The 21,730-nt window shown below is 38.2% G+C and overlaps 1 protein-coding gene across 5 annotated transcripts in view; it reads right to left on the reverse strand.

The window, feature by feature from the left end:
- arhgef4 (Rho guanine nucleotide exchange factor (GEF) 4) overlaps nt 1–21,730 on the reverse strand; it is an 80,863-nt gene that overhangs the window by 12,340 nt on the left and 46,793 nt on the right. For 3 of the 5 annotated variants that reach the window (XM_081373729.1, XM_081373731.1, XM_081373730.1), the window contains 4 exons: nt 20,789–21,112; nt 20,313–20,442; nt 19,034–19,087; nt 1,094–1,239 (listed from right to left, as the gene is read on the reverse strand). In XM_081373729.1, the coding sequence (XP_081229855.1) occupies nt 1,094–1,239; nt 19,034–19,087; nt 20,313–20,442; nt 20,789–21,112 (654 nt within the window). Of the gene's footprint in view, nt 1–1,093; nt 1,240–16,641; nt 17,103–19,033; nt 19,088–20,312; nt 20,443–20,788; nt 21,113–21,730 lie in introns of those variants that run through there. The other 2 variants (XM_081373732.1, XM_081373733.1) reach the window with 2 other exon arrangements.

The following is a 21,730-nucleotide window of genomic DNA, read 5'->3' on the forward strand; positions in this document are numbered from 1 at the left end:
GCGTTGATCCCACTTCTGTGATTTTGCGTGGCCTACCACTTCGTGGCTGAGTTGCTGTTGTTCCAAATTGCTTTCACTTTGTCATAATAACACTAACAGTTGACCGTGGAGTATTTAGTAGTGAGGAAATTTCACGAATGGACTTATTGCATAGGTGGCAATAAGCTTGAACTATGCTTGAATTCACTGAGCTCCTGAGAGAGACCCATTCTTTCACAAATGTTTGTAGAAACAGTCTGCATGTGCCTAGGTGCTTGATTTTATACACTTTGGCCATATAATTGATGGGAACACCTGAACACCTTAATTCAATGATTTGGAGGGGTGTTTCAATACTTTTGGCAATATATATATATATATATATATATATATATATATATATATATATTATTTATTTTATTTATTTATTTATTTTTTGCAGTATGGGCTGCCTTAGCTCTGCAGTAAAACAATCACACTTCAAGTTTGCCTGCTTACTCTTTACTGGGTTCTTTACCAGGACAGAAGTGCTAAAAAACAATAACAACAGCATCTACACAGGTCTTCTGTGCAGCTCAGTGCACATCAAGCTCCCAGAGGCCTGGCTGTTGATTAGATTTTTCTGCTGTTTCTAACTAAAATGCTGAATGGAGTTACTGAGCGGCTTTCTATAATGAGACCAAACAGTCATATATCAAACTCTGACACTCTGCATATTCTCTGAAATTCTTTGTAGATAACAGCACGAATTCACCCTCAGTCATGCTAAAGATGATGGGAGAAGAAGGGTGGCGGCAGGTCATACTGCTGATCTCAGGCCTCAGGAGAGGGACAAATGGGTAGTAGACTATTAAATTACAGTGACTGAATTTCAACATGTATAAACACTAAATAAAGAGCGCATCCTAAACTAAAGTGGAGCCTTGAAAGCTTGTCTGAAACCAGTTATCTTCATACAAAAACACGTTCTGTTTTGGCTCTGTCCTCGGGTTTCAAACGCAACCTACCGGCCCTTTAAGGGTTCTATGAGTAAAGTTTGGGAAAGTGAATGACAGAGAAACAGAACCACGATCTGTGAACACAAACACACACACAGACCACCTGTATGTTGTACCTCATTTATGGCCAGCTGCTCTCCTCCTCCTCCTGGGTGTCCAAATCTGTTGGAGGAGCTGCGAAACTCATTGTACAGGTCATCTTCACTCCCCACCTCATCCGCAAGGCCAGACTTATCCTGCGATCCATCGGTTATCACCAACGCTGGAAAGCAAAGCACAAATCTGTTTCAATTCGGCAACATTTGAGGTCTAGCGACTCAAACACTGATTAAACTTAGTCTTGGGAATGGGATATTGTGTTTGTTAATATGACAATGAAAGTATTTAAATTAAAAGATACAAAACCACTTAAACATACATAGTTCTGTTCACAATAAATAAAATCGGGCCATTTTGCATTAAAACATTTAAACACTTAAGTAGTGTATGATATATTTACAGCATTTAAGTTCAATAAGTCATTTTTTATTATGTTTTAATGGGCAATATGACAGTGGTCTTGGACTTAATTAATGACCCATGATTGAACAACAAGAATATGATCTGTGATCTCAAAATGGTGCCTCCTCTGAGTATGTGGCCCACTCTGTGGAATAAAATGGCTTTTTCTAGGCCAGAGGGTTTTCAAACGGGTGTCAAGAGACTCGAAGGAAGCCACAAGGGGGTGCTAAAGAGGTCCATGAAAAAAATATCAAAAAGGATAACATACAGATTCTTATGCTTTTTACAAAACGATAAAATATGTAACATACAACAAACAAATCAATTAAATTCAAAAAGGGCAACATTACAGAATCCGTTCTTCTAAAAGCTGGTTAAACTATTTAATTGTACTCTAATCATGGGTAGAAAAAAATTACACTGTCAATTTAACACATGGTAAATATATGGCAGATATTTTTGGGAAATATTTTGCTTTAGCACCATGACAAAATCAAAGGCAATTAATTAATTTCCATTAAACAATGTGTCTTTATAATCCTACACATATAAAAGCTTTTGTAACACTTTAGATTAGGGTCCAATTCTCACTATTATCTATTTGCTTAAAAGCATGCATATTACTAGGATATTGGCTGTTTATTAGTACATTTTAATGCCTTATTCTGCATGACCATAGTCTACATCCTTTAATCCAACCCAATACCTTTACGTCTCTTTGTATACCAATACATCTACCTTATTAACTAATAAAATAGGAGTTTTTAAGTCATAGTTAATAGGTAGTTGATAGTGAGAATTAGACCTTAATCTAAAGTGTGACCAAAGCATTTTATGAAAAGGGTCCCTCCTAATAAGGCTATCATCATATTTGGGGGTCTTTAGCATCAAGCACAATAAAAAAATAAATAAAATAAATAAAAAAAAACAGTTCTACGACCCTGATATGACACTCATGTGAGTGTATATACATTTTAAACATTTGTCAGATATAGCCTACTACTCATTACTTCAAGAGCAAAGTTATATTTTATATATTCAAGTATATTTTAGATTTAGCATCTAACTGATCTCACAGTTAAGATATGAGATTTTAATGTTTACCACAGGGAGCCTGAGGTTACACAACCGTTTTCCCAGCCAGGAAATGTAATCACCTCCACTTGCATGGTCACACTTGATAAAAGGATTAATCCACTAATTAGCAGTTGGAATATTTGATTAGCTGCATCTCATTAACAGTTGGCAAGAACATACTGAGGGAATGTGGTTCACACACCACACTGTTCAAGCTTGAAACAGCCAAACCTGTGGCATGCATTGCACACTAGGGGGACATTCACACAGAATGGATTGTTTGCATTCCACTGTGCTGTTTTCCATTGTTTTCCTATGTACCGCAAGCATACGATAGAGGATAGACAGACATATTTGACAGTTCCGCACGTCATGTATTTTTCAGTTCTAAAAAAAAACAAATGCAAATTATGTGCGTTTTCATCAAGTTATTCAAGCGGATGACAGTGGTATTGGTAACCTAGTAGTAACCAACAGTAAATAAAACAGCATCAGCGAAAACAGTCGATTAGTCATGTGGGTTTAATGTTCGCTATGTCAGAATTTATTCGGCTAATGCGTTTCTATCTCCCATTATTCACATTGACTCTTTTCGCACAAGTCAAAAACCAACTTAAGTGAGCGTAAAAACTTTTTTGCGAATTAAGGGAATTTATCACTCCATCACTCGTTTCTGATGCGATACTTCAAAATGCACATAAAACAGGATGATGGAAACATACCTAATGTCAAAAGAAAAACAATAATGAAGAGCAACAGAAAAGACTCTGAAAAAACTGTCATAAAAAAACTGTTTTCTGGCAGCTGCTGATTCGCTTACATTGTTTTACTGCTAAAAATGACTTTAGAACGTGACCAAAGCACTCGTCATTATAACTGAAAACATGTCTAGCATCAAAACAAAGCTTTCTTAACAACCCAATGGTTTTCAGATTGTTAGCAGACACTTAAGGGAACCATAACAAGAAGCTTGCAGCTAAATTTCCCTTTTAAGGCCAACAGTCTGACCAAAATGCTCCAGTAAAACAGTTGAGATGCTTATTGAATCCACAGTGGTGCATTAATGTGCCCCCGTTCATGCATTTGGTGTTTTTAAAGCACTGGAAACACTCTGCTGCCAGAGCTGGCTGGTTTCTCCACGGACAGGACTGCTATTATTTATTACTGTGCAGTAAACCAGTGAGGAAGAGAAGACCTGGCCGCCACAAGAAGCTCTCTTCCTGTCTCATTCATAATAAATGGATGGGAGGGAATGGAGTTAGCCTTAAATTTACACCTCTGGAAAGATCCACTGTTCTGGCGATGCATGAGGGCAAGGTCCATGAAATTGAGGTAAATGAGAATACTGCTTTAAATCATGAAGATGTAACTGAGAATGTAATCTGCATCGAAACTCTGGCGAAAGTGGCTTCACGTCAAAATTCAACTGCTGAAATGGATCCTTGGGGGAAAATGCCCCTAAAGCACAGAAGATTTGCTGTCATTTACAAGGAAAGCTGTGCGTGTGAAAATGAATCTGGTAATCCTGTCATGCTCTTCTATGTAGGTTAATTATTGAGCCAGTGGATTGATTAGGGAGACGGACAAGCGAATGAAATCGTCCTGATTTGTTTATCGGCCGTTAAGTGTGGCTCAAAGCATACGAGACAGCACATGTCAGCTGAGTTCAGCATTTCCAGAGCCACATGGGCTGATGATATTAAATATAGTTCACTCAGAGCCCAAAGTCAGACAGTCACAGTGGGGTAACCCAAACAACCCTGTCTAGGACAGCCCTGTAACTGAGTTCATGTGCTGTTTTCTTTGTAATACTGCCTGATTTAAAGCAGGACATGGTTTGGGGTTTGTTTTTGAGCTTTTTGTGGCACAGATCTGAAGGAGACTGAATCTGGTGTACTGCATTAACAGGGGACTTTCTTAATACAAACTGAAGCCTATACGTGACATGCCATCACAGCTATGATTAGTAGAAGTTGAAAGCATTATTTGTATAAATGTATTGCATTTTGCAATGGGGACATTCCGTCAACATTAAAATATTCACTGAATTTTTTAATTGTCCCCAACGCAAAACGCAATACATTTATTTTTTTTTGGTCCAGAAAGCTTATGTCATTTCATAATTTTCTATAATATATATCTACCTTTAAATGACTAGATTTTATCAATAAATAATATAATTCAAGCACGTTCTTCACATTCTTTCAACTTAAATTCAAAATAACTCTCCAATACCTGCAATAACCAGCTCAAATCTATATATATATATAAAACATGATATTTCATGACTCTTGCCAATAGATGGTCTTATAGCTCTATATGGAGCAAATGAGCTGTTCCACTGGGTCCTAAAGACATTATAAATTTTAGGTAAATTTTAGCATTTTTTATTTTAATTTTGAGCATTTTTTAGGGTTTTCTATGTATACTGAAGTATTCCTCGCATTCCATTCATTCCTAAGGGTGATTCCTATCACATAAACTCCTTGAATCCAGTAAAAAAAAAAAAAGTGTGTATTCATGGTTCAAGTGCAACAAAAGTCCTTGGGTCTTGGACCACTCCGATGAATACTCAAATAAAATAAAATATATTTTAAAAAAAGAGTTTCGGTAAAAAATGACCCTAGGGAATGATGAGGGCTTTTAATCAACATTATGCTATAAATGCAGTCGATTGAGCCTAACTTGTTCTGAACCTGGAATAATCCTATAATAAAAAACTACATTTTGAGTGTATAAAATAACACTAGTATCTAGTCTAGAATCAAACCCTGAAGAGATGTGTGAACATCCATGCACATGAGTGTGTTAACTCGTGCATGTTTTTAACCAGTTTACCATGTTAGGGCTCCATGAATGTACACACACACACACACACACATATACATATATATATATATATATATATATATATATATATATATATATATATATATATATATATATATATATATATATATATATATATATATATATATATATCCTTCATCTCTTTATATATGATTTATGATCCGTTGAGGATAATTTAAGGAGTTGATCATACAGGCAGGACTGTGAATGCGCACTGACCTGCTTCCTTATAAGTCCACATCCTCAGATAAAGTCACCCGACCGCACAAATTCACCTCTGAGCCATGCAGGCGAAGACTTCCACTCAGCCTAATCCACGTGCACTTTAAAGATTAAGACCTAGTTCTAAAATGACACTAACTTGCATTATAACACTCATCAAAAAGAACATTAGTAAGCACAGAACATTGAAGAACGAAGACAAACGATTGAAAGAAGATAAAAACGCAGTCCCTTCACCTCAGACAGAGGTCACATCATTTTTTAAATGGAATTTCATTCTTCCCTGGTTTCCCTTTTAGTCATGGAGCAAGTTTATGCCATTCAAATGCTATCTAAAAGCCTTAGCTTAGTCTTGGGGGGGTTTTCACATTGCTGTGGTCCGAATGTGACTGTTCACGGTGCCCTCTACATCATCACAAACGTGCACGGCGCATGAGAGAAAACAACGCGGGTCAATATATTGTGTTTTATTATTAATTTGGAGCTATTATGCGCAGCAGAGTGAACAACACTACTGTATGTACATCGCATGAAGGCGGATTTCAAAAGGTCTTTCGTTTACCGCTCTGATTGCACTCACTCTGCACAATTACACTCATGCTTATTCACCACTGTCATTCCCTAAATGTGTTTTGTTGAACTAAAGACTCATCATCAGCAAAAAAGCATACACGTTATTTACTTCCTGAACAAGTGCGAACCCGAGTTTGAGTTGCTTTTACATTCACACGAATCACGCTGTTCCAGTGCAACCATCAAAGAATCCTGAAATATAAGAATGATATTTGAAGGATCATGTGACACTGAAGACTGGAGTACTGGGAGTACTCAGTAGACTGGAGTAATGGCTGCTGAATATTCCGCTTTGCCATCACAGGAATAAACTACACTTTAAAATAAAATAAAGACAGTTAAATTTCATTTAATTAGACTTTTTCACCTAAAAAAAAAAAGTTTTTCTATCTGTGATTGACTCAGAACCTGAATTTAAAGAAGAGGTCTGCTCTTACAATAATGCACTCAGTCTGTGTATCCGATTGGAATCTGATCTAAAATTATTGACTGTCCACATTGTGTATCACAACTGTTCAGATCCGATTTGTGTGTCCCATGGCGCTCTGGCATATTTCTGGAATATCTGCATTGGTTTCTGTGGCAATGACATTGCGTTGGTAGGTATACACCAAAAAAAAAAAAATGCTATATTTGAAATGTGAATGTTTTATACTTGTATGTATCTGTTTTATAATGTACTTAGAAAAGCCCAACCAGGGACAGGAGTTGAATATTAGCATTAGCTATAAACTCTATGTGCTGCGCATCAGTTGGAGGATTTGTATTGTAACTATGTTTGACTGCATTGTCCCTGTTAAATAAATAAAAAAATACAAAAAAATACAGATGTTGTCTTAGGCCCTATTTACACCTGGTATTAAGATGCATTTGGGTCGATCGCATCAGAAGTAGACAACAGAGGTGTGAATTGGGTCTAAAACATTTTGAGCTTGTCGCTTTTGACCAAGCAGCAAATGTGGAGTAGTGGTCTTGTGGCCTTCGCCTGTGCCCATCTGTGAATTCCAACAATACCGCAGGGTGTCCCATTAATGGTTTTATGGGTTAAATGAATGCTCATGAGCCAGGGTCCAAAGTCAACAGCAGGACTTCACAACGGATTGTTACCCAACAGTCTAAGTGGCATTACATCATCAAAATGTGGATACAGAGGACAACAAAGGGCTGAGAGTATGATTTGGGACAGAGCCAATGTAGAATTTACTTAAAGTGATTTGAAATTTCACCCAAAATATATAGTTATTCAACTTTTACTCACCCTCATATCATCCCACACCTGTAAGACTCATATTTTATTACCTAAAATAAAGCTGAAATAAAATCAAATCAAATATAAATATAAATATTAGATGAAAAATGTATCTGTTGCCTTGGCAACTAACTGAAATAAAATAAGTTTATGTTTAAGTTAAAGTACTCAAATTAAAATGTAATAAAATTAAGCTAAATAGAAATATATATAAAAAAATAATAAGCATAAGCATAATAATAATGAAATTACTAAAGCTTAAACTAAAAACTAAAATGATAAAAATAAAAGCTATAAAAACTATAATAACAACGTTGGACCCCATTAACTTCCATTGTATGGCCAAAACAACAGATATTTATCAACAAAATATCAGTCATGAGAAAGTCATACAGGTTTGGAAAAATATAGGCCTTGACTATAAAACCATCAGCCCGTTTTGTTTACATATTTTATTCCAAATTCATCACACACTCTTCCTGAAAGAGTTCCTTCAATGCACCAACCATGTCTTTTTTTTTTCTTTTGCGCATGTGAGTGCAACAGAGTCCACAAAGCAGGTGAACTCAGTGTAATATACTTTAAAGAGATGGTTTAGAAGCTGGCTTTGAGTGGCACAGGAATCAATGCAGATATATAAGCCCAAAGGGTCCTTCTAGAAAAAACTCATCAGCTCATGTTCACGTGACTGACTCTGTTTTAACACTCCAACGGTGTCCTACATTTACTTTGAACAACAGACAGCAAAAATCGATAACGTGAGTGCTCTATTTCCTTGTCATTTCAAATTGCCTTTATTTTTTAACCTTTGAAAAGTAAATCAGCGGGGTGTAAGACATATTTAAATCAACTGGTACGGTGCATCAGCTTTTATAAACCATAAGAATAGGTGTACTGCAGCACCTGAAACAAATGTGCCAGATGCACAAATCTCCACCTCTTTAACAGCAACATGTGTCTTATTCAAATTCAGATCAGAGCTCTGAGCAGCAAACCGTCCCAGAGCTGTCATAGCCTGCCAGGAGAAATCATGCTGTGTTTAAGTAAACCAAACACATTACCACAGCATTACAATGAGGAAAAACTCACAAACCACTGAGCTTACTACCCACATATTGTTGGAATCAGAGCTGCAGGACCGGAGGCAAATCATAGAGTCCATTTGCACATGTAGCCTACTTTCAGGAGATGGCTTTAATGGGAGTTTCTCTGAACACCAGCGGCTCATGGATCATCCTCGAATCAAAATAAAACACAAAGGTCAGCTGCACCAACAAGAGGGGGGGAAAGTAGCTAAGCAAGCACCGAATATGCCTAATTTTCAAACATTTGTGCTGATATTTGCACATAACTCAATACGAGACATTGGAGCAGATGTGCTGTGAGACCAGGGCCAGGTCTGCATCTCAGTGGAGAGTTAAAGTCAACGAACCTGCATTCATCACATAAAAAACATGTGAATATCATGGTATATGAATATTGATACCCAGTGATTTCCAACTAGGGTACTTCAGCAGGGGCAATTATTTTTAGTTTTCATTGTTAAATATTAATAAGAACAACTAATTATAATCTCAGTATCGGTCTTATGATTTTCTTCAGTTTCTTTTAAAAGGAAATCCATATACACTACCATTCAAAAGTTTGGGGTAAGTAATAAGTCTCTTATGCTCACCTTAATGCATAATACCGTTCAAAAGTTTGGGGTCAGTAGGATTTTTTTTTAAAGAATACATTTATTCAGCAAGAATGCATTAACAAAAGTGACATTTATACAATTTTCTTTTTTTTAAAAAATGCTGTTCTTTTTTAAAGAAATTTATTCATCAAAGAATCCTGAAAAAAAATATGTATCACAGTAGAAAAATATTAAGCAGCACAACTGTTTTCAACACTGATAATAATTTTAAAAAAATTCTTGGGCAGCAAATCAATATAAATCATAAGACACTGAAGACTGGAGTAATGATGCTGAAATTTTAGCTTTGCATAACAGGAATAAATTACATTATAATTATAGATAAGTGTAGCCTTGGTGAGCATTAGAGAATTTCCAAAATGTTACTGACCCCGAACTTTTGAACGGTAATGGTCAAAGGTTATGATGATAAATGAATGAATGAAAGAACATTACAGCCTAAACATATGTTTGGACTAACAGAGGCTATAGTTAAAGGAAAAAAAAAAATAAAGTTAGCTAATCAGTTAGCTGTAGATAAGCACTTATAATGAAGAGTTATGCTAAGAGTGTTTGACTAAAGAGAGATAGCGTGTGAGTCACAGATAAGATCCTCACTGGGAAACATTTAGCCCAGTAGAGTCTGACATTCCCTGTGTATCAGAGAAGAGACAGCCGGCCCTGGGAGGAATCTCCACGTCACATCCAGTCAAAGAGTATTACATTCAAGTCATCTGACAAATGTGTGTCTGCAGTGGACCTGACATTCAAAATAAAAGCCTGGTACCATCACGGTTTAGTTTATATTATTAGTTGATTTTGGAAATATAACTGATTGGACGAGACACATATGGCACTCATTCCAAATAAATGCTGTTCTTTTGAGCTTTCTATTAATCAAAGAATCCTGAAAGAAACGCATCATGGTTTCCGCAAAAGTATTAGTCACCATGAAAAAAAAATGTTAGCAATTTTTTTTTAATGGAATGTTGCATTATTTGCTATAAATGATTTATCCGTGTGCATCATTAGGTTTCATGTGCCCTTAGAATCTTGAATCAAAATAACTTACCCTCCCTCTTGCAGAAGCCATCACAATAAGGAAGAAAATATCAATTTAATGCAAATTAATAGCAAACATTACAAAATCTTACCAACCCTAACTGTTTTAGTGTCTTTTACCTACTTCAGACACAATGCACATGCTCACACTTAATTTGGTTTATATAAAAAAAATTAAAAAAAAACAGTACAAGGTAGCTTGAAGTTAGGCTCAGAGCGGCTCAGTACTAATTTCCTGAGAGGAAGAAGTGGTCAGGACCCATGCTATAGAAAGGAGCAGCCTGTGCCTTGCACAGCTTAGTCGGGCGGTCCCGCGGGTGCCTGTCTGAGAGCAGACTTGAGGAACTGATAAACTATACTCAATACAAACAGGCGCACGTCGTTTACTGACAAATTAAAGCGGCATGATATTCCTCACTTTAAGCAGAAAAAGTCTTTGGCAAGATTACTGACGTCCACTTAAGCTGCAGGGACAGCTGATGGACTCCAGGCAGAGTGACGATGGGTGAGGAATTCTGGGTAAAGTGTTGCTCAGACAGTCAACAGAGGGCTGAGGTGCACATTGAGGGCGAAGAGCCTTCATCTGGTTTTGTCTTCTCCTCTCACTGTTTAGTATTCAAAGAACTAAGTTTATGGCTGACAAACTGATTAACTGCTTATTTGTATGATATTCTTGTGCCTTTATTATGAGGGAAACTCTGCAGAATCCATTGGAATCAATGGATAAGCTCTACAATGTGTCCCATTTAAACTTTCTCTTCGACAGAAAATGTTACATTTTTTCAACATAAAATACTCGTCATTTTTAGTCATACAGATAATACATCATTTGAAACTGTAGTAACCTATTTTATTTGTGTAAACTCACAATAACACGTAAATGTTGTGCCTTTGTAAAACTAAGAAAACAAACAGGATGTGCTTTCTGCCGCTGCCTAGGCGGAGTATTATACATAGGCAGTTAAAGGCGCATTATTATGATTTATTTGGCTTATTAATATGAGTTTAGTCGACTAATTGCTTAAATGAATGACTACTAGTCAACTAGAAAAATCTTTAGTCATAGACAGTCCAAGACATCTCAAACATTAAACATGGCGTATGTTAATAATTATTTGCATGTACTTGAATTTATTTAAATAATCATATTTTTAAAAAATCCATAGAATCAGCATAAATCTGTTAATTGTGAAAACAATTCAATTTAATCTGTTAGAAGTATGAACATGGTTTATATATGGCTAGATGTATAACGAGCAAGATTTAATTACTTAAAAATGTATACGATTGGTTTACATATATAATAAAATTTTATTGGTAACAGAAAATATCAATTTAACCAAATTTGTCAAAGAGCGAACTTTGTCAGTGTTTACACAAGCACATAGATGACATCAAAGCTAACGCACATGGACTGTTATACTAGTAAACTCATGGGTACTAAAACATTATCAAATTAGCCAAAATAATATACAAACTTTTAAACCCGTTCTTCATAAAACCATATAATCAGTGGAACCGTGGGGCCTTCACCATGTCAAGGCTCCATTCTTGTCCTTGCCCTTTTCTTTTGTATGTGATCTTGCAGTCTTTTCCCACTCTCAACCAGCAAAACACTTGCCCTCTTTTGACTTTGTGATTGCTGGCAGACTGATATTAATGCCACACAAGTCTGGAACAGTAATCTGTATAGACTGCAGATTATTACTAACCCTGCAAACAGGATCAAAGTTTATTAAATGACCCAAACAGTGGGAGGAGTGTTTGTAATCTCCCCATGAACTCACAGAAAATGGAAATATGTCACAATGATTTCACAGCAGTGATGATGTCTCCCTCTATGCAGTGGCTATGAAGAATGGAATTAGGGTGGGAACGTCATCCTGACCGCAGTGAAATTGAGGGTGAATATGCTACTCCAAAACAGCTTTGATATCATTATAAGTTAGAATCTAGCCAAAAATGTTTCATTTTAGCTGTCTGGTTCAACACAGTGTGAACTGTGTGAGAGGTAAGCGGAGGCATTCACACAATGGTGGGAATTCTTCTGGTCGGTGCTGCGGTATCAATGTGGCCGTGGGGGACTCAGTTTATTGTTGCTGTGGATGTACGATTACACTGCAGTGCCATTTCACCCGCAGACTGAGCAAAACACCTCAAACAGAGGAGCAACTGAGTCACATTAGATACTGCAAACAAACACTGTAACAGTGACACAAAGCTGATATATACTGCAGCCTGATGCCATAGGAGAACTCTTTTATATTACAGTTTTCCACATTTTATTTTTAGAAAACCATTAAAATCCATAATGTACACCATACAACCAACTGAAGAACTGTAAAATTATTCTATGGGCCCTATTTTAACGATCTAAGCGCATGGTCTAAAGCGCAGGGCACAAGTTCACTTAGGGCGTGTCCGAATCCACTTTTGCTAGTTTAGCATGGTCTAAAAGGGTTGTCCCTATTCTCTTAATGAGTAATGGGTGTGTTTTGGGATTTACGTGCATTAAACCAATCAGAGTCTCATCTCACATTCCCTTTAAATGCCAGTTGCGCTCACGCCATGGCAGATTTGCTATCTACATGACGGAATTTGATAGTGGAAAGACCGAAGCCGTCTCCAGAGCGCAAACGGAACTGCTCGTGCGCGAGGTAAAAGTGCACAAGCAGACCATCTACGGGACAAGCCGGATTCCACCATATCTTTATGTACACAATAATAATCTTTTACATTGTAATCCTTTTAATTTTAATATGTGGCATGTTTGTGTGCTCCTGTGCATCCCTGTGTGTTTATATAAGCAGAGTGTATGCGCGTTGTGGATCCGCCTATATTAGGCGCACAACGCGCTCTTTAAATAACAAAAAAAAATATTGCGCCATTGACTTTAGACCAGGTTTCAGTTGGTCAATGGCGCAGTCTATATCTGTTGCCTCAAAATAGCAACACTCCAACAATGCGCCAGAACACACCTCGTTTTCAGACCAGTATGCCCATGGGCGCACAAATGGGCGCATATGCATTTGCTATTTAAACAACGTGGCGCAGGCCGTGAAAATGATAACTGCGTCGGACTGAAACTAGCAAAAAACACTTGCGTTGCGCTTGGCGCTGCATTGCGCCGGGTGTAAGATAGGGCCCTATATGTTTTTGTTGCACCTGAAATGCTGAAAAAGAACCATCAAAGAACCTTAAAATCTAAGTTAATGTAAATGGTAAAAACCTGTAGAGATGTGGCCCTCATTTGAATATCTAGAGGATTAACACTCACAACAGGTCTTGTCAAACACCATCCATCTCTTCACATCTTTTTTGCATAGCAGAAACCAGAATAAGACACTGAGGTACATGGGGAAAGAGTATTGTATGCCTGAAGCAGGCTAGCATACAGCAGAGCTGTACAATTGTGGTTTATGTAAAAAGGTGTGAATGAAACACCATCTGTTTTATTGCCGTCAGTTGTAATAGTGCCTGAGGGGCTGCAAACCCCCCGTTCCGTCGACATGTTAACCAGATTAGCAGGGCAATTGTTGGATTATGAAAAGCAAAGGCGTAGCTTAGTGTAATACATTTGGCTGAATTAACCATTAAATGGCGTGTCATTCAGTTTCTTGGTGAGGAATAATCATTTATGAAAATTAAGCAACGAGCGTTCATTTAGACACTTCAAACTCTCTCTCTATCACTTGACCTGGCTCGCACTGGGCGGTCACAAGATTCTGCAATCAAGACAAAACACCCCCCAGGGAAAATACGGACACACATCTGCTCCTCTTCCAGCATGGAAACTCAAGACTTTAATGAAAGTGCTTTTGAGAAGAACTGAGACTTTCTATTTCTGGCTCTGAGACAATTGAGAAGTGCATTTCACACAAATAATGAAAGCAGAACGAAGAGGCTTTGCAGAAGCATAATATGTATTTGGGTGGCGGGTGACACATCCTGTGAGACTGTTTCCACCGCACGCTGCCCGTTCTATAGCGCATCTGCACTTTCAAGCATCCTTTACACATATAAACACAGGAAAGTACATGATAAGCCCTTCATGGAGTCAAATGTGTCATGGTGCATGCATTGACATGATAGAGGGGAAACAAGAAAATGAAGAAAAGAAAAAAAAGTGTATTGTGATTGTCAAAACATTTGGTAACTAAACAGAAATGTATTAAGCTTAGTGACAACATGTTATAATGTTTACATTGTACAATTACTGGTAGGCTACTGTTTTTATTATTTCTTGACACAAATTTCACAATTCAATTCTTGTGATTTGATTCCGATGCTGAATGCGTGAGAGTTGGCAGCCCCGCTATTATTATCAATGTTGAAAACAGTTGTGCTGCTTAATATTTTTCTCGAAACCATGATACTTTATTTTAGGATTTTTCGATGCACTTACAAATGAATGAATGTCATTGCATTAGATACAAACTATTAAACAAACATAGTTCTTTTATTCTCAAATGTTTTGCTTGAAAAATAATTTTTTTGTTGTCCATCTTTAAAATAAATGCCACTTGGATTTTATTCTATAATGCATTGATATTCATTTATTTTTTAAATGTCTAAATACCTTTTGAGGTCACTATATTATAAAAAAATAAAAAAAATAAAATAAAAAAGTGATAACACTATTTTGGTAACAATTTAATAACACTTTTTTAGCTACACATTACAAAAAAAACCTTACAAACCAGTGGGTCAAGTTTGATTGGCTAACATAGCTATGTTAGGCCCTTCTGGTAATTATAGTAACTCTACTGACAGGCATTCCATATTTGTTTTCACATGCATTTCAATTGCAAATATTTTACATTATTGTAGATGCCTACTGGTAGATTTTTTTTGGAGAGCTATTAAAAGTGCAAAATAGACATGGTGCTGTCATGGCGTCATACATTCTCCAGGTATTAGAGTACATATTGCGACCTCCCAGTCAGTAATTACACTAAAAACCAGTTATTGATGCCCAACACTAGGGCATATAGTCTCTTAGTTCAGTGAATGGATGGTGTAGAATATTTGATTGCTACTGGTCCAGTCTGGGTTGAACCCAAACCATTTCTATCAGTCTAGAGATGCCATGAAATTAGGATTTGTTTTTAAACAAACTCTCATTAACCATTTCTAATGTTCAAACTTAAGAAAGTTTCAGTTCAGAGCGTTTCTCACGTGTCACTCCAGTTTTTTCTTCCTCCAACTGTTCTGCGATCAGCTACGGACAGTATGAGTGCTGAAATGAGGTCAGCGAACCGTGACGAGGTGACAGCGCTGTTTGAAATGTCTAGCTATTGCCCCCGGCTCACAGTGCACCATTTATTTCCCTCCATCACAGGAAAAGTCACATCCCATCTCTCTTAGGACAAAGCAGAAAATGAGAAAAACATCCAAATTGCAGCTGACGTGGGTAGCGGTGGCTGTTTGAGACATCGGTGCTACCTAGGCTGACGGTCATTGGCTTGTCTGTCACCATGCCAACCCTGAGAGAACATAATGAGACCAAAATACTGCTCAAACTGGCATCTCTTCTCATTTCACATAATTCGTCTTACTATACGGCCACTGGCGCAAGGAAGTATAGGGTAATGCCAGCACAGAAAAAGAGAGTTGCTCTATTCTTAGAAAGGAAACCTGAAGAATTTGCGTTGATCAACATATCAGCTCTGTTCACTGACGCAAAAGGGGCAGTGTTGGTTTCCCCTCAAATATTTTTAACACAGCCTATGTTTTCACATATTTTTACATGAACGCTGATGTGACATGATACTACCACATTAAGGTGTGGAAAAGCTCAAAGCATGCTAATTTTGCACATTAATATCCTGCAAGGGAATGTGTGCAACTGCTGAATGCAGGTAACGCCGTCACTTCAGTCATAAGCAATCCATCTATATCTAGAATACACATTGGCTCACTTGACAGAGCCTTCCACAACACTACCACTTAACCAATTACGAGCCAGCAGGAACATAGATCAATAGATGACATCCGTGACAGTAATGCAATAACCTAAGCAGGATGCAGACGAAAAGAGAGTGGCACATCTTCATTCAACAGTAAGGCATCATCTTTAATCTCGATTCCCACATGGCCACCAGCAAATCTAGCTCGATTTCTATAACTCATGTTTCTTCAATACATGTAACATGCAAGCAGACTCCTGTTGCTTTGACAGGCTAAATGCAGGAGCAGCAGCTACGCCATGTGTTTACATTTGCATAGAGACAGTGGCTCTTTCAGCTACCTCCTTTCGCCCATCAAGGGCTTCAGACAATGTCATTACATTGACCGAAAGACTGCAATACAATGAACAAGAGCCGTCACAAAAACCTCACCGAGGCAGAATGTCACTCGCTGCATGAGTGTCAAGTGACGTCAAGCTCAAAACGTCCAGCAAAACACACACTACTTATGACATTGGAGGTCCAAATGTGAGCGAGTCTTACCGTTGGTGGAGTGAAGGCTCTCCAGACTCCAGTAATGTGACATGACCCCTCGCACTGCTCTAACCCCTCCGGCCAGTCCCAGAGCGGGGCTAAAGCCTGAGTCAGAGCCAGGTGACTGCTCTGAGCTGCCACCACTGCAGCCACCTCCTGCCAGCGGGACGCCCACCTCACCGGCACTGTGCTGGGTGCGCATGTGAAAGCACAGCGAGAGGAAGAAGGGTGGTGTCGCTTCGGGCAGGTGTCGGGTCCAAAATCGAGTCTCAGAGCCTCGTGTATGTGGCGTAGCTTCAGCCCTCCTCTGTCATTCCTCACTCGTTCTCCTGCTCTTTTACTTTCACTCTTGGATGCACAGTCTCAAAGAGCTCACGGCTCAACACAGACGCCCAGGCACACAATCAGTCTTCTCTCTCTCGCGAGCGCACACGCATACAGTCACAGGCTGGCATCACCGGGGATCGTCTAAGGGGAGGAGGACTCATACGACATGCATGACTCAATGCGAAACGCCTGCTCTGGCATTGAAAAGAACCGCCTTCCTCCTCCCCTGCAATCCCCCCTTGAGCCCCCCTCCTCCACTGTTAAAGCCAAGCTGTTAGTAAACCAAAAGACAGCGCCTGGAGAGAGCACTAGGGATGTCGAGAGTTGCAAACACCTTCTAAGAATTTAACCCATAATTAGCTGAGTCCGCACATAAATGACAAGCCCGAAAATGTACGCAATTTATCACAAACAAAGAGTGCTTGCGCAGCACGCTGATCTGATACAAAAAGACGTGATTTCCACAGGAATGCTCAGAAACTATCTCCCAGTTAGTTCTCTGGAAACTATGAATAGAAAGGAATGTGGTTTGTGTGAGGCCATTCTCATTAGACTCAAAGTTAAGAATCTTGACTTGGGTGAAACTTTGCAGCTGGACTATACTTTGCATAACATGGGAGCTGGAGGCAGAACAAAGATAAAACTCAGGGGAACATTCCTCACATTCCTGTATATGACAGATCTGATCTGCCACTGGTTTAGATCAGGGGTTTTCAAACTAGTGTCTGGGGACCCGTGGAAAAGTTCAGAAAAACAGTGTAAAAATAAATATATAATAATAATAATAATAATATGATGATGGTTATTATTACATTCTGTCCCCAGAATGTGTCTGAAGTTTCACCTCAAAATTCCCCACAGATCAATTATTGTACCATGTTGTAAATGACCATTTTTGAGTGAAAGGAAAAACATGCTGCTTTCGTGCATGTATCTTTAAATGCAAATGAGCTGCTGCTCCCCATCCCGTTTTCCAGAAGAGGGGTAGCCTGTACGGCTACAGATACTCTAACTAACAAAACATCTGTTTGGTTTTGATTATCATATCTATCACGCTCACGTGACATTGCAGTTCTTCATCATCATGAAAGTTTATCATCTGCATGCCATATCAGTCGAAACTTCTGATATATAGTTTTCAGAGCGCACACATTCAAAGCACGCACACAGAAAGCTGGATATCAGACGGCGTGTCCCGTGACCACGAGTATTAAACAAATTCTTATTGCGCTTAAACTGTCAAATACACACAAGGTTTTGTCAAAAACACACAAAGTTCACATAAACACAGTTGGTTATGTCTGTGAACGTGAACAGCAAGTAAAGAAATCACGTGTATATTAGATCTGTGTATTAAATTGAAAGCAGCGTAATATACAGTACCTACTGCTATATATGCTGTTAATATGCTGTTAATATGAATCAAACAACAAAAGAAAATCTCAAAATTACTAACAGAAAATAACTTTAGTAACATTAATAAGAATACATTTCTTACTTGAATGCTGCTGTTAAATGCTCTGGCGAGGAGATAAACATGGCGGAATGTGTATAGCTCAAAGAGGGTCTATGCTAATAAGGAAGAGTCCGTCAGCAGTCGTGGACTAAGCATATGTGACGTCACAAAAGCTATCTGCAAACGGCTTGTTCTGATTCATGGGGATTAAAAAAAGAGGAGTGGGTGGATTTTTACCATTATAGGGTGGTTGTGTACATACACTGCCGACACACATTTATGTTCAAACACCATGTAAAAGTGAATTTTGCATAATAGGCCTTTAAAGTAAATAAATAAATATCATAAATATTATAAATAAAACGTAACTGAGCCAAGTATATATACATCCCCTGGTTTACATCACACACACTTAAAAATCCAATTGGACTATTAGCCAACAAACTACAAATGGTCATATTAGTATTCCTAAAAATGCACAAGAAAATGTTTAAAAAAATCAAAAGTTATAAATGCAAATAGGTCGAACAAACAGGTTTAAATGTCCCTTCAATAATTTCACGCAGGCATTGTTTGAAAGTACAGGCTCATATTGTGTTTCATAAGGAGTAAACTCACCTAGAGAAGCAACCTGTCCATGTGCCTCTTGTGCTGGTGTGCTGAGATTCGATTCTGTGGAGAGCAACATGTACCGGTGTTAGTTTCTCTCATGAAGTGCTCCTGAACTCAAAATGCAAACTAAGACTCAAGTTCTATATTTGCATAACCGCAATAGGAATGCTGCATTGGCTTGTCATGCAGTGTACAGAAAGGTTGTAGAGTGGGCATGATGTCGGCAAGGGGCAAAATGAGGTTATTGTGCCTTTCTCCTCATAGGAATCCATATTACATAAGGCAAGGCATTTACAGAGGCCTTGCAAAACACAGAGAGCATGTCATGGCAATAAGACATCAATAGTGGGAGGCATATTTTACATAAATAAAACAAAACAAGAGTAAAAAAGATAAAGAAGTCTCAGTTCAGATCAGAGATCCAGAGCAAAATGCACAATTAAATGTATAACTGGCTCAGATTTAGTCAGGGTTTTATGTTGATCATAGAAACATAATGCTTGCAACAGCAAGCAAACAAAACAGCCAACTCAAGGTCAGCCAAAGTCTGTTTAATAGTATATTACAATCAAAGGCTACACTTCAACTCTCAACTCGATTTTCTAAATCCAAGTCTCCTTCTAAAAGTGTGCATTTGTGAGTGTCTGTAAGGGTGGGGGTTATAAGCCCATGCCAGGTCTACCTCTATGCTCAGAGAGCGAGAAAGAGGGAGTGAGTGAGTGAGTGAGTGAGTGAGTGAGAGAAGGCCTGGCGCCAGTGAGTGGGTGAGAAATAATCAGCAGGATTGTTTGGCAGAAAGGGAGAGGATCAGCACTGGGGGCCTCTGAGCTCCACGCTTCGTGCATTACCGCACAAAGATAGCCTCTGTGCTCCTGATACGTGCACACACGACTGAATAAAGCTTCTCTTTAAGAAATTGCACATTGTAGGTGGAATTCATCACTCTTCACAGATGTATTGTTTGTTTGCGGCTGCAGCTGAGCTAAGACCTCCTCAGGTTTATGTCCAGGTATCTCAATCCAACTGGGCCATGTTTGATGATGAAAGACAATAAATTTACATCACAGACATCTGTGAGTCTCTGGGCTCCAATTGTCACAAACAAAACTATAAATATCTCACAGAGGGTTATCAAAGGTTGCAGAATGAAGGAAACCATTGCCCCCTGGAGGAAACTAAAGCACACTCAGACTTGAAGGAAAGATTTAAGAAGTCAATATACTGTGTCTCATAATAAAAGGTTGTGGTGCAATGTGTAGCAGGTTTAAATGTCAATGTTCCTTACCTGAAATAAATGCATAATGAGGCCAGCCCAAAAAGTCCAGTCCAACAGGTGTGCTCTGGGAGAAGAAGTGGTCTTTGAGGGGAACAGAGGGGAATTGCTCCGGAGAAGTGAGAGAAAGTCTAGCGCGCAACTATGGATGAGACAGAAACATACCCATTATGAAAGAAAAAAAACTCACTATTATTAATAAAAGTTTTAATATGTAATAATAATAATAACACATGCCCATGATTAAAAAAAAAACTGTTTTGTCTTTTTTTTTATGACTCAAAGTAGTCTGAGTTCATCTGACAAACATTGATTTTTGTGTATTCAGGCAAAACACAAGAAACGGAAGACAAGTCGGAAATCCTAAAGAAACTACAAGGGAATGATTCCAGGAGTACAATACAGGAAGAAAGTAGAACAGGAGAAGAAGAGGTGCAGCAGGAGATGCTAATGGCTCGGTGGTTCTCCATTTTCGACGATTTCCTTACTTTCTTGTGCTTCTCAGATGTTGGCGTGCTAAGATGGCGCAAACTTCGCTGCATGCTAAGCTTCTTTTTATGGGTGTTCTCCACGTCAGTCAACGTTTCTAATGAGCATGAGCGTAGATGTGCTACGGTCGAATTGTTCTTCCTTTCCAGGTCAAGCGCCACCTCTCTGATGCCCTGAAGAGACATGGTCCAACCGTAGAGGTCTGAGATGGGTCTGGGTGCAGCGGTACCCTGCTCTCTGGACTTCACCCGAAGCACACACGCATTTCCTTGTTGTCTTCTCTCTGCTGACTGGATGGCTGGATCAGTACTCCGCTGTACATGCTTTGAGTGCAAATTTAGGTGGTTATTGTACATGTGTCTTTTGACGGATGTCCACTGAGAGATGAAGTCTGTCAAATGTTGACTTTTGGTAATGTTAAGAAGTTAAATGTATACATAAGCAAGATATTTACACTGTATCAAATTGTCACTATTCTTAACAATAATTTTATACTACCATTCAAAAACTTGGGGTCAGTAAGATTTTTTTTTTTTAAGAAATTAGTACTTAGAGGCAAGGATGCGCAAAAATGACCAAAATATATGTTTAAAAAGATTTCTATTTCATATAAATGCTGTTTTTTCCCCCAAATAATCTTTATCAAATGTCTCACAGCTTCCACAAAACAAATTAATAAAAACTGTTTTCAACATCGATCTAAGAAATGTTTTGTTGAGCAGCAAATCATCATGTTAGATTACTGATTTCTGAAGGAACATGTGACACTGAAGACTTGGAGTAATAATGCTGAAAATTCAGCTTTGCATCACAGGAATAAATTACATTTTAAAATATAGTCTAATAGAAACCAGTTACTTATTACAAATTATTACTCCTTTCAAAAACATTCAAAAATCATTCCGACCCCAAACTTTGAAACTGTTGTGTATAAAAAAGTT

Source organism: Scardinius erythrophthalmus (assembly GCF_964197995.2).
Source record: "Scardinius erythrophthalmus genome assembly, chromosome: 9".
NCBI classification, from domain to species: domain Eukaryota; kingdom Metazoa; phylum Chordata; class Actinopteri; order Cypriniformes; family Leuciscidae; genus Scardinius; species Scardinius erythrophthalmus.